Raw genomic sequence first — 14,457 nt, forward strand, 5'->3', positions numbered from 1 at the left:
TGGGTCACAGTGCATCCTCCCTGAGGACCCTTCCCCTCTCTCTCTGCTTCCAAGACACCACGTCCTGAGCAGTTTCCCTCTGCCATGCCCTTCTGCCATGATGTGCTGCCTCAACCTGGGTCCAGAGTCATGGACTTGGCCAACCGTGGACTGAGACTCTGATATTTGAGCCAAAATGAACTTTCCTTCCCAAGTTGTTCTCATCAGGCATTTCAGTCACAGTGGTGAAAAGCTGCCTAACACTCCACCTCTAAGCCAGCCACATGGCTCTGCCCTCTGTGTTCCCTGTCACATCTTCTCTGGCTCTTCTGCTGTCCTCTTCTGTGTGTTCCCAAGACCACGGAGGACAGAGCTTCTGCTTGGAAGGGCACACATGGCTATCTGTTCCATTGGAACACAGTCCTCCAACCTCAGGGGCCCCCAAGCGTGAAGACTTACTTTTTGTCAAGCCGTATGTCCACTGTGGACATGCCCCAGGACCCGGGCGAGGGAACAGCCCCTCCCTGGGGCATGCTGGATTCCTGGAGAAGGGACAAGTTCGGTGGTGAGACCTGAGAAGGCGAAGCCTCAGCTTAGGAACGGTGCACGTCTCTGCCTCTGTCATCTCACTGGCTGTCCTTCACGTGGCCCAGGCTGACCTCAGGGACAGGAGGCAAAGTCCCTCCAGGAGAGGCAGTGCATGATTGTGACCCGAGAGACTCATATGGTTGGTGAGAGATCTGAGTGTAGACCAGGAAGTGGCGCGTGGCCTATGCTGGGCCACACTTGGCGAGGCCGGGAGCTAGGTCTCTGCCTCAGCATGGCAGCCTGTGTTTCTGGGCGGTTTTCCATTGGTACTGTTCTCCATGAACCTGAAGCCACAGACACAGTGTCTCTGCATGCATTCCTGCACTTCACATACAATAGCAAGAAGGTAGTTTTGCCCTCTTAAAAACTAACTTTCATCCACTTGGGGTGGCCCCTGTAGAGTGCCTGTTCTATACCTGATTATAATTAAAGTTTTAATTATGTCTTGGAGTCCACTGACTTAGGCCATGTTTGTGAATTAAAGAAAATTACTAGTAGTGGCTAAGTTTCCAGCACGAATCTAACTACTATATATAAACTCAGTAATAACTAGTGCTGGCAGGCAAAAAGTGAAGAGGAGAGATGCACTGCGGGAGAGAGGAAACTTCATAGGACATTAGCAAATAGCTGCGTTGTATCCAGGGCTTTTGAAAATTCAATCTAAATATCTCGTTCTCAGGTGCCTTCTGCTCCAGAATGCACCCTGGCTTCTTCTGGAGGAGTCCAGAAAGCCTAACGGAACTTTATTGGATGCCTTAAGTTTTCACTATTGCTAAGGTCTCCATTTGGGCCTCCTCGAAATTTGTATGTTGAAACCTCATCCTCTCCTTGGAGTTGGGACCTTTGGGAGGTGATTCAGGTATAAGGGCAGACCCCTCATGAGTGGGGTTAGTGCTGTTGAGAGGCCCCAGGGAGATTCTTTGTCCCTTCCACTGTGTGGGTTGCAGGGAAAGGCAGCTGTCCATCAATCAAAGAGTGGGCCCTCACCAGACACAGAATTTGTCTGCACCACCATCTTGGGACTTCTCGGCCTGCAGAATTCAGAGTCATAACCTTTTGATGTTGATAAGCTACCTGGTCTGGATTTTCTTTCTTTCTTTCTTTTTTAGTTATCAGGAATTAAACACAGGAGTGCTTAACCACTGTGCCACATCCCTTTTTATTTTGGGACAAGGTCTCACTAGGTTGCTTACAGTCTCACTAAATTGCTGAGGCTGGCTTTGAACTTTGATCCTCCTGCCTCAGCCTCCCGAGCCACTGGGATTATGGGTATGTGCCTCTGCACTGGGCTTTGGGTATTTTTAAAATAGCAGCCTGTACAGACCAAGACAACTATAAACGTCTCTGACCAGTAATATTTTCTGGTCAACCACTGAGCTACACCCCTACTCTACTAGTTCCACATTTTAAACTCATATGGCTTTTCCCTCTCAGGGAAGCCCTAACACGTTGCCCAATCTAAAACCACACTACTGAGCTTTGTGCTTTGCCTGATTCAGTAGTGAAATTCAAAGGTCAGTGCAGACCTGCTAAGTGCCAGAGCATTCTGGGCCCTGGAGACTCAATGGTGGCTAAATAACATCTTTCCCTCAAGAGAGCAGAGACGTTGGAAGACATGTGGGTGTCTGCGTTCCAATGGCCTAGACAAGCCAGGCAGTCATCATGCTAAGGTTGTGGTCAAAGGATGGGAGACACTGGCCCTCAGATGTGAATGGCTCTGCTACTGGATTTCATTTTTTTTTTCCTTGACGTGAACAGAGATGAAGAGTTAACTGTGAATGTGGTGACCAAGAAGTTTTGCAGGAATGTCCAAATTCACTGATTTGGTCACTATGCAGGAAAACAGGCCCCCTGAGGTGTAGCCTGTCTACTGTGACAAATTATCAGAATTCAGCATTTGCTGAATATGGTGAATACACCGAACAGCTGTGTCTGTAGATTCCTAAACATAAGACTTCGAAGTTTTTCTGTTTCAAGGTGATGGTTCAAAGGCAGAGAGGGTTACCATGCAGAAACAAAAAGGGAAGCATCGAGTCCTTACCCTGTGACCCTCAGTCATTCCCTTCTGACTACACTGGTCTTGCTGTCCTGGTCCCTGAGCACAGCAAGCATGCTCCCAGAGGACCGTACGTCTTCCTAGAAAGCCCACCCCATATTCTGCATGGCCCACCCCTTTACTCAGAGCCTGCACTGGGGCCATCTCCACAGACAGGACTTCCCTGTCACCTGCTCTCACCCACATCCTCACCCATTAACTTTTCCTCACAGTGTTTCACACTGAGTGAGAGACAGGCTGTGTGCATTAGTCTGCCCTCCCCACCAACTGCAAGCTCTGCAAGGGGAGGACCTCTGTCTACCACTCTGTCCTTGCCCCTAGCACGGCCAGTGCTCAGGGCACTCAGAACGCAATCACTCTGTAGTCTTATTATGGCTTAAAATTATTTTACCACTCATCTTTTTTCCTGTCAGTATCTTCATAGATGTGGCTCCTACATGTGACACAGTTGATGCGCCAGTGCTTGTTCTGAGGGACAGCTGAGTCTGTCAGGGAGGCACATCATTGAAGTGTGGAGCTCAGAATCACTTGATCCACATTCTCACTCAGGAACTAGCAGGAACACTGTTCTCAGTGTGCGTGGAGTAGCCCCTGGGGCAGCATCTCAGCTCTCTCTTCTGGCCAGTCAGAGCTCAAAGTCCCTTAGTCCTCGACTAGTTCTTTCCTCCTCTGGCCAGACCAGGAGGCCCACCCTGGTCTGCCCCAGCACTCACAGGCCTCTCGCGACAGGGAGCTGGAGCCTGTTGGGGCCTGGTTGAGCAGTTCCCCCATCAATCCCACAGGGTGGACTGGACATTGGGCTTCTTAACACAGGGCTGGACTTGGGCCCTGCATTGTCCTCCCTCATCTGCAGAACTAACAGGATGAGCCTATTCCCACCACATTTTAACAGAATCCATGCTTGGCCTGAGGTTTTTGTTCCACAGCAATAGAAACTGTAGTTTTCACGAAAGGAAATTTTATTGTATTTTGCTGTGGTGCAGAGGTTTGAAACCAGGGCCCTGTGCAAGTGCTCTGCTACCGAGCTACGTTCCCAGCCCAAGAAAGGGAAATTTGAATATAATCTTATCTTCCAACTTTCACCTGTATACACAGAGCTGTGGAGAACTCTGCCTACATGTACTAGTGTGTATGTGTATGTGAACATGTTATTTTACATGCCTTTCAAGGAATACACTGGATTGACTCTCGTGTAAGCCCTTAATTAGGTCAAGGTTTCATGTGCTCTTGAGGATAAGTGAATGGTAATACTTTAAAATTCTCCAGTTCGTTAGTGGTCAAGAATAATGAACTGAAATTAAAGATTTAAGTAAGTGCAGAAAAATAATCCTGGAAACACTTAGTCAAACTATTTCCAGTGTCAAGAATGTGCAAAGACTGAACAAGATTCACAAACACCCCAACAAAAGCCAGGAGGACACACACAGAGATGGCCCGTCTGGCAGCACACAGTGCCGAAGTGTGTTCTGTTTTCCATTTTAAGTATGTCACATTCCATTTTCAAGAACTGTTTCCAAATTAGAAGGGAGAGCAAGAGAGAAAACCCTTCAAAATACCAACAGGACTAAACTCTTGCTTTACTTTGAAATGGCACCTGATTTCACAGCTCAGACTGCTGCCATTCCCAACCAAGAACCTTGGCACAGATTCTATGCAGATTTATAAGTGTTCTATGCCAACCCCTAACATTTACTTTTATATGGTATGGAACCTTTTCATTCATGACAAGTTGAAGAAAAGCCCAAACACACCTACCCTGACCTTTAAAACTTCATTTTATGATGAAAAATAAGAAAGACACAAATGCCATAATGCACCAAGACTTTTAAAGGATTTACAGGGCTTCTGTGTGGACTGAAGTCATGGCAGTGATATGGTTAGGAATAAACTGGTCAGGTTTTTGGTTAGGTACCATGTGATTGCATCGAAGTTATTTCCCTGATGGGGAGAAATACTCCTCACACAGCCCAAGAGCCACATGTATTAGTTACATGTGAAGGGTCACCAAGCCTCAGCTGACAAAACACTCAAGAATTTGGATAGGAAGATGAAAAGCAAAGTCAAACAGGTATTATACTAGACTTAAGGAAAATGGCTCTTCTCAGAGGATACTGTAATTAAAATGCACAGGTGCTAGAATAGATTTGTTCCTCTTTGCTACAAACAGGGGCCGTGGATGCCATATGCTCACCCAAGGCACAGGCTGGAGAAATGGAGAAGAGGGGGAAGACAGTGGTGTGCAGACAACAAGCTGGAGGTCGGCTGGGATGGAGGGGCCTCTGGCTCTGGGTGGAAGAAGGCAAGAGCCAGGGTTACCAGTCAAGAGCTTCCTTGGGAGCAGCAGCAATCCCCTAAGGTCACTCATGAGGGATTTCAGCTGTGATTTCTGGCACCACTCACTAAAATTCATCTGCAAAGGTCTTCTTTATTTAATGGGGATGAAAAACCATTATTTAAAAAGGAAAAAATGCACAGGAAATTTTATTTATGTATTTACAAAAAGATTTACACCAATCAGGCCTTTAACATGTAAAAAGTAAATCTGCAAAGTTAAATATATGAAAATACAAAAGCAGACTGAATTACCAAAAAAGAAAACTGTTTATTTTTATCACTAAATACAATTCATTTCCCTGATTACAACCCATAATCAGTGTCACCTAAAATACAGGGAGGTCTGTACAAAGGTGAACAACCCCAGTTTCTATATATATTAAGACCACTGGACTCAGAAAAAGCAGAGTTGAGCTTGTTAAATTATTGTTTGTCTGTTTTAGAAACTCTTACCATTTGAAGGAAATAAGAGGGAGATTTAGGTAGCAGAGTAGTTGTATAATAACTTAAAAAGTTAAAAGCTTGTAGTGATAAATCATCTTGTGCACCCTTCTTGGCAGTTTAGGCAACTGGCCTTCCCACAGATTCCAGGCCTAGTGAGACAATCATCACAACGACAGGGCTCAGTTCATTTGCCATATGGTTGGTCATGGTGCATTTCTGGTGTATAAGTCAACAGGACAATCATAACCCAGAGGTGAAGCAAAGCCTAAAAATGGGGGAAAACAACAACAAATTTATGAATTAGTCAATAAACCAGTCTTTCCCGCAGGCCTGCTGAGCAGTGCACTGAGGGCAGGGGCAGTGCCTCCTGTCTCTAAATCCCCTATGGGCGGCACTGAGTCTCAATGGGAGCTCTGCACATGCTTCCTGGATGAAAAATGAAGGAACAACTGAACGACTGCATGAGCTCAGTGCAGGCAGGGTCATCAAGAGTTGTCCTGCCCAAAGAATTCTCTGTGGAGAGGAGTCAACCCATGAGCTTCAACACCCTCCTAACATGCACACCAGAACATAGACGGCCAATCAGGTGATCATGCGGAGCAGACGGCAGGATTAAAGTCATTAGATTCACAGGGAGTTGATGGGAACAGCTACGGCTGGTGTTTTGAGAGAGTTTAGCAAAGACTTGGTAAACTTTTTATTTTGGTTCCGGGGATTGAACCCAGGGGCACTAAGCCATTGAGCCACTTCCCCAGCCCTTTTTGTGTTTTATTTTAAGACAGGGTCTTGCTGAGTTGCTGAGGGCCTCACTAAGGTGTTAAGGCTGGCTTGAACAAGTGTCCTTCTGCTTCAGCCTCCTGAGACATGTGCCACTGCGACTAGCTGGGAAAATATTCTTTGATAGGTGTAATGCCTTCAGTGTCACAGGCCGACTTAGAGCTTCTGTGCAATCCAGGGACAAGTCTCTTCTAATTCCCTCAGGGTAATGCTGAAATGAAGTGAGAGTCCCTTAGTGCCTTGCCACCTTGGCAGTGTTTAACACGCAGCGTCACGTGCTGACAGATGGTATCTGTGTCTCAATCTCCTACACCTGGGAGGGAACTGGTTGCTGTGGGGTGTGTTCTGAATTCTTTCTGATGCCACTCTTCTTTTTGGTTCTCCCCATCCTCCCTCCTTAACAAGTTTTTATTTAGAGGAATAATTCTTCCCTCTAGTGGTTCATATGGAAATTTCTTTTAAAGTAGATTTTTAATACTTTTCAAGAAAACAGCCCATCTTAATTTAACCCATCCATCATGAGACACACCCACCCGGCACTGTGACTGGGCTTTTGAGGCATACAGGACATAAGCAATGGCATCCTGAATTACTGTGACCATTTTATTAAAGCTTAGAAATCTGGAAGGAAGGACTGGGATTTGGCTCAGTGGTGGAATGCTTGTCTAGCATGTGTGAGAGCTCCCATTTCATCCCCAGCACCACAAATAAGTAAATTAATAAACAAACTTAAAAAAAAAAGAAAAAGAAAAATCTGGAAGGAAATAAATGAGCTTTGACATCTGTTTAGAAAACAAAGCAAAACACATGAAAATAATTAAAGCAACTTTATTACATCAAGTTAAAAATGGAACTAATCATTTTTACTGTACTTTTATCATTAGAGAGGTTTAAAATTTAAACTGAGCTTAAATTTATTTGCTGTAAAGCCTTTGAATGGTCTACTTAAAAAGAAAGTACTTTTTCTTTTTTTTGGTACAGTACTGGGATGGAAGCCAGGGCCTCAGGCAGCCTAGGCAAGTGTTCTACCACAGCTACACCATAGCCCTAAGGAAAGAAAACTTACTACCAAAAATAAGCATTATTCTCTTTTAAAACTGACTGCTAAAATTTAACAAGATCTGCACCTAGAAAAACTTTAAAAAACCCACATCAAGTGCAGCACTGTTACTTACCATATATATGATTACAAACACTCGCGCTATGGGGTATCTTCGGAGGAAAATTCCCAGACGAATACTGTGCAAACGGGTGGGGAAGAGAGAGAAGAGAATTACACGCAAGACAAACCTTTCTGTGTTAATATTTAATAATGTTTTTTAAAATTTCACAAATTTAAACTACTTATATGGTCATCACAGAAGAATGATTTTTATAGTAGATTGTTAAATGGTTACTTCGGATAACCATATAAAAATGTTGTAGTTGTTATTTGGGCTTGGCTGTTAAACTTTAGCACAAGGCATTTCTTTTAATTCTATGACCACAAATACAGAAGATAAACTTGGTCCCTCTCTAAATAATTTTTCTGTTTGGAACTAAAGAAGTTACAAAAGATGAGGCAAGCCACATGAACAGGGAAAAGGAGTCTGGTTGGCATAACTGGTAAATAGCTCATCTGGAAGCTTTTGCATGGATATGAGCTTTTAAAGGACGAGGCTGCAGAAACTCAGTGAACATCTGAGTAAATGGGCTGGAAGCGTGTGGCGTCCTGACCTATTACTTACACCTGGCCTGTTCAACCTTCCTTCCCTATGAAGATGGACACATGTATGAACACCTTCTGCTTCTCTCACTGACACCACACAACACATTGCACTACGCATGCTGAGTAAGTGAAGAGCCGAAATTCATGCACTCAGTTTGGAGATGATGACTGTGGCATCCTTCTCCCATCCTACTTCAGGAATCTTAGTATATTATTTTCATTATTTTCAATAATATAGCTCTATTCTGACACAGAAAGGTCAGAGAGACTATTTTATTATGCAATAATTCATTAAAACTGTCTAATTATAAACATCAAGAGGCAAAAGAGCGTAGGTTATTTAGACATGAACTTTATCAAGGCTATATATGCAAACTGCTAAAACATTTCTCAATAAGGTAAATGTCTACTAGCACAAAAAATTTACATGCAAATATAATACTACACAAATTCTATGTATTATGTGCTTTGAATAAAAATATGCTGTTCAGTTAGATACAGCAACATCTTTTCTTCTATTCATACATAGAGTACTGGGATAAGACAATCAAGTGGATAATTTTACATGAGGTAGAAAGACTTCTCAATGAGATTCAATGAGAAATAGTTTGTTGTACAATGAAGAGAAGTGGTCAGGGTTAGTAATGTTCCACAAAGTGTAGGCACTGGCAGACCTCTTGAAGCAACCTCCTGGCATTGAAATAGCGCAAAAGGAACAAGGTTAATGTCACTTTAAATATCAGCTCTGCCAGATGGAACTCGCTGTGACTGTACCTACTGGAAGGCATTCTAAAAAGAGTTGATCACTCAGCCTGACAGGTACTGCTTACCTAAATTGGTCAATGGAACTAGCAGCTTTGCGAACTTTTCCATACATTCCTGCTAGGTTAGTTTCTGCATCATTAAAAAGAACAGGAACATTTCGCAAACGTGTGCCTGTTTCAATAAGAAAATAGATTAATGTACTGATACCAAAATCAACTTTCCATATCCACAAAAATAAAACAAATAAAAATGAAGAAAATAATTTTAGCAAAAGTCAAAGTTTACAAATAACTGGTGTGGTGAGAATCAGCTTGAATGGCCTCTGCTCCTGTGCAGCAGGACTGAGGCTGGACAGTCTTTGTATGACGCTGAGGACTTTGACTCCCAAATTCCTATCTCTAGTCCTGACTCCCCCGCTCAACCCACCCTTGCCTGTGTCCCACCCTCTGGATGTCTAAGACACCTCAGATGCTGCAGGTCCAACACTACAGACGTGACTTCTTACGCCCCCTGCCAACCTTCCTCTCCTGCTGTTTTCCCCGACCCACTGTGACAACATAATCCAAATGCTCAGGCCCAAACCCTTCACTCCTTTCTCTGCAACTTCACACCCAGTCTGCCAGCAAACTCTGTCAATTCACCTGTAAGTACGTCCTCAACTGACCCCCCACAGTCCCACTCTGGTTGAAATCACCACCTCTCATATGAACTGATGCAATGGCTTTCCTCACCTCCCTGCCTCAGCCCTCAGCCCTCTGCAGTCCATTCCTGATTTAATCTACTTTTACACAGCAGCCAGAGGCACCCTGATAAAATGTAACTTAGATTAGAGGCTCTCCAGAGCCTCAATGGCTTCCTGCTTTATTCAGAGAAAGAGTCCTTATGCAGGCCTACGGAGCTTCATTCAAGCTCTCTGAATTCTTACACTTCTTTTACCCTCACCCAGTCTCCTCTAGCTACACTGGCTTCCTTTCTGAACCTGAACATTCAGGAATACACCTGCCTCAGGTCCTTTGCACCTGTTTTCTCTGCCTGTTCTTCTCTCTAGGCATCTTGGCGTCCTCATAGTTCACTTCTTTTCCTCCTCTGGGACTTAAGTGTCACTTTCCAATGAGTTCTTCTTTGACTACCCTACTTAAATTACAATTTCCTTCCCACACTGGGTACTCTGTATCTCTTTAAAAATTTCTTTTTGTTAAAGAATTTTTAAGTCATAGAACTGAAAGGTTTGCTGAATGACTGCATGTAGAATTTATGAGGTTCTAAGATTAAAAATCTGATCTCTGATGCTTATACTAGCACATTATTTTTGAATATGTATTCTGGAAAATTATAAATTTCTCTTTTAAAATTATAAAGCATGGATGAACTCCTGTGAATTGCATATCACCTTTCATACTCATAATTATTGGAAGATTACTAAAACAAATTGTGCTTTAAGTTTCCCGAGAGCTCCTCTCTATGAGTTATCTACTTTGTCAGCATCATCTGTTAAATACCTTAAACATTTCAGCATGATGACCAGTGTTCAGGATTTCTTCCTCCACACCTAACACCTGTGAGGACACTCATTAGCTCACTATCCATCATACTATGCTAACACTGCAGCACACGGCCCAGATCTCACTTCAGGAGAATGCTGGGTTCTTCACGAAAAGAAGTTTCTTTTCGAACAAAAATGGTCTTTCTATAGTTTTTCAAAATCGCGTTTGAGTGCTGTGTTCTTTTTGTGGGTTACCTTCTCCATTCTCAATTCCAGACATGTTGACGGGACTTGTGGAGGCAGAGCTCATCTGCTGCTCTAGGCGCTCCAGCTGAAAGACCAGGGAGTTCTTTTCCGTGCTGAGACTCTCCAGCATGGTCTGCTTCTGGATGAGGGTCTCTGTTAGCTGATGGAGTCGACTTTCTAACTCAGACTGACTGCTGTTACTTAAAGTTTTATTGGTAAGCTGAAAGACAAAGTGTTCATAAAATTATTACACAAAATTAAAGTAAAACAATATACAAATCATATTACATTCTCACATGTATACTGTAGCATTAACTATTTTTTCAAAACTCAAATGATTCATTAATGTCTACAGAAGAGATTTTCAAACTGTACCTGTCATAAGATGAATTTGGTAGCTCAAAATGAGCCCTTAAAAAATGTAATAGAACAGAATGGAATGTTTGCTGACATTCAGATATCACTTAGCCTGTGGAGGTATTATACTATGAAATTTCTGTTTTGGTTTTGTGTGTGTGAATGCACATGATACTGACATAGCTACAAACTGTATTTCCTACTGCTGTAGCATGGTCAAAATGTTTGAAAGCACAGGTTTCCAGGTCACAGTTCAAACTTCTCAACTAGGGTCCAAAACCCTCCATAAATCAACAGTTGTGGTGTAGGTGCAAAGGGCACACTTTCAGGTTCTCATCTCTCTTCTGCAATTTTCTAGCTATGTGACTTTAGACAAAACAAAAGAACATTTCCATCACCACAGACAACCAGTATTCTGATTTCTATCATCAGAATTTGGTTCTGCCAGGTTGGGGATATAGCTCAGGTGGTCGGGTGCTTGCCTTGCAAGCACAAGGCCCTGGGTTCAATTCCCAGTACCAAAAAAAAAAAAAAAAAAAAAGAATTTGGTTCTGTCTGTTCTTGAATTTCCTATAAATGGAGTCATAAAGTGACTAAGTTGTTACATGAGTAATTTTGTTTGTTTACTGCTGAGTGCTTCAGAACTTGCTTATCAATTTACCTGCTGATGGATGTCTGGAGTATGTCCAGTTTCTAGCTACTTAAAGACATACAAATTATAACTACTCATGCTTTTTTGTGGATATCCATCTTCAGTTACATTAAGTTAGTACCTAGGGTCATAGGGAGATGCATGTTAACCCCGTCAGAAAGAACCACCACTCCACAGTGGTCATGCTGCTGAGTGTCCCCAGAGCACGTGCCAGTTCCAGTTGCACCATATCCTCACCAATAAGTGGCACCTCCAACCTTTACTTTTTGCCACTCTAAGTGGTGTGGAGTGGTGTATCTAACTGATGACTTTGATTGAGCACCCACACATGTGCCCCTCTGACCCTCCATGTACCTGCCTTTGTGAAGGTCTCAATAGCTTCCATCAGCTAAAAACAATGGTTGCGTGTCTTATTCGTAGTAGGAACTTTTACCCTGGTTACAAATCCTTTGTCAGACAGATGTATTATAAATCTCTTCCAGTCTATGGCTTGCTTTCTCTCATTTTTGTACTGACATCTCTTGATGAGCAATTTTAATTTTGATCATCCAATTTATTTTAAAAAATTTTTTAAACTTTATTTTATTCGTTTTTTTTTTTTATGTGGTGCTCAGGATCAAACCCGGTGCCTCACATGTGCTAGGCAAGTGTTCTACCACCAAGCCACAACCCCACCTCAAGGTGAAAAATCTTTAAGAGAAATTCTTCTAAGGCTAATTTTTGATTAGCCAAAACAGCACAAGTTAGAGGGTGTAGCTCAGCAATAGACAAATGCTTAGTATGCACTAGGCCCTGGTTCAATCTCTAATACTACAACAAAACAAGAATAAAAACCGACTGATTAAACAAACACCTAAAGCCAAAATAGCACAATAATATTTTAGACCTACTAAGCACTCAAAAATATTTACTACATACAGAAACACTTATCTAAGGGTTAAGCCATGTAGTCTTTGCTCCTTGTTTTCATATCTTTGACTTTCTGCTAGTAAGATCCTTTATATTTAGATAGACTTAATATATAATGGACTCATCAATTATTTAAATAATTTATATAGATTATCAATTCTTCATTTTTTAGTTAGCTAATGACGTAATTTGAACCATGAAAAGTAATTTCAGTTTACGTTCTCAGACTTGAAAAGCAGTTCATAGTTTAAAAATGTTTTAAAATATTTTGTCTCAACTTTTATAAGATTTGGGAAGAGCTGATTTAAGTGTTCCCTCTTCCCTTGCCTACTTTGTGAAGTGTGTAAAGGAGGAAAGGACAATGTACAATCACAATGATAAAGGCTTTGGTAGATCTGGGTGGTAGGCACACGGGTGTCATTTTCTTTAAGTTTAGATTTTTAGAGTTTAAAAATGTCTTAGTGACTTTTTTATGGACATCCTATCAATCATTAATAGAAGACTTATCACTGTTATTTGTGTTTTCTTTTCTTTTTTCTTTCTTCTTTTTTTTTTTTGCGGTGCTGGGGAAAAGAACCCAGGGCCTTGTACTTGTCAAGCAAGCACTCTACCAACTGAGCTATCTCCCCAGCCCTATTGTGTTTTCTTAGGAAAAATAATCCACAATTAGAAAACTGATAAATCAGCACAATCACACTGAAATCAGAAGGTATGAAATTTTGGGAGTAATTCTAACCTCAGGTGACTGTACAGAGAGGCAAGTCAGAGCATATAGCAAATGTAGACTTAAATGGCACAAGATATTCACCAGTCTGAAAATAACTTACAACAGAACTCAGATAAAAACATGGAAAGAGAATATCTTGCATCCTTTTTAAAAAAGGCAGCTTTAATTATGACATTTTCCCCAAGCTGTGAATGCTAATTCCTACCTGATTCCTGAGTTTTTGAATTTCTTCCTCACGATCTTTAATTCTGCTTTGCAATGTGTTCTTTGTTCGATACAGATCTTCTTCTATATAGTGGAATTCCTACAAAATGAGGCATAAATGGAATAAAGCTAAATCAGTGTCCCTATACCATCCCCAATACCTAAAACAGTGCCTGACCTATAGAGGGGACCCATCAGTAACATGCTAATTATACACTGAATGATAAATACAGAGATCTGGATGGCTCTGATGAATATCTAATATTACAACTTGATGTAAATACAGGCCCAAACATATCTGTTAACAGGATAAGTTATAAAACAAAATATTTTTATCTTCCAACAATGTTTGCATGTAATAATACTAATAATGATGACAACAAACTGGAGAAAATATTAATTACATATAGGACAAAGCAAAATAAAAGACCTATGCAAACTAAAAAGCAATTGATAAATCATTTTTTATAATTCATATCTTAGAAAAAAGGTAATTGGGGCCGGGTCGTGGCTCAGTAGTAGAGAGCTTGCCTAGTGTGTGTGAGGCACTGGGTTTGATCCTCCGCACTGCATATAAATAAATGAATAAAACAAAGGCCCATCAACAACAACAAAAAATATATATATAAATAAAAAGGCTAATTTCCTCTATATATAGAAATTTCAAACTGTTTAGAAAGATCAATATACAACAACAAAATGGATGTTTGAAAGAGAAATAGTATCCTTTTCTCCAGCAATATCATTTCTAGTACCAAACACAGGGAAAAGGTTCACTCTACTAATAGTCAAATGTAAATTAAGCAATAAGTTAGTAAAACAAATGTTTAATTATATCTAATGTTATCTAATGTTATATCTAATATATGCAAGGATGGAAAGAGAAACTTTATCATTATTAACAAATTGATACAAACCCCTTCTGAAAAACAATTGGCAAAATATATCATAAGCCTGAAAGATTTATGGTTTTTGATCTAGTAATTCCCTTCTCAGATATCTAATTTAAAGAAACAAAAGATTTAAAGTTAAAGATATTCATACTAGGACAACCAGCAAAAATTTTAGAAAACAATAAAAACAGAAATGTTAAAAAACAGGAGTTCATTGTTTAAGTAAACAAATGATAGTCCATCCCTACTGCGGAATATTATATAGCCACTATTATTATACTTTTGGAAAATGTGTAATAATATTCCGTGATTACAGAAAAATAAAGATGCATTTT

General features: G+C 41.1%; 1 protein-coding gene across 1 annotated transcript in view; it reads right to left on the reverse strand.

Annotated features, from left to right (window-relative positions):
• Positions 1-5,205: 5,205 nt before the first annotated feature.
• Positions 5,206-14,457, reverse strand: part of GOLGA5 (golgin A5) — a 38,805-nt gene continuing 29,553 nt past the window's right edge. Inside the window, exons 9-13 of the mRNA XM_079127628.1 lie at positions 13,231-13,329; positions 10,390-10,600; positions 8,717-8,822; positions 7,354-7,417; positions 5,206-5,666 (exon numbers count right to left, since the gene is read on the reverse strand). Coding sequence (XP_078983754.1) covers positions 5,586-5,666; positions 7,354-7,417; positions 8,717-8,822; positions 10,390-10,600; positions 13,231-13,329 — 561 coding nt within the window. The 3' untranslated portion in view covers positions 5,206-5,585. The remainder of the gene's footprint in view (positions 5,667-7,353; positions 7,418-8,716; positions 8,823-10,389; positions 10,601-13,230; positions 13,330-14,457) is intronic.

The sequence above is a fragment of the Sciurus vulgaris genome, assembly GCF_902686455.1.
Source record: "Sciurus vulgaris genome assembly, chromosome: 2".
NCBI classification, from domain to species: Eukaryota; Metazoa; Chordata; class Mammalia; order Rodentia; family Sciuridae; genus Sciurus; species Sciurus vulgaris.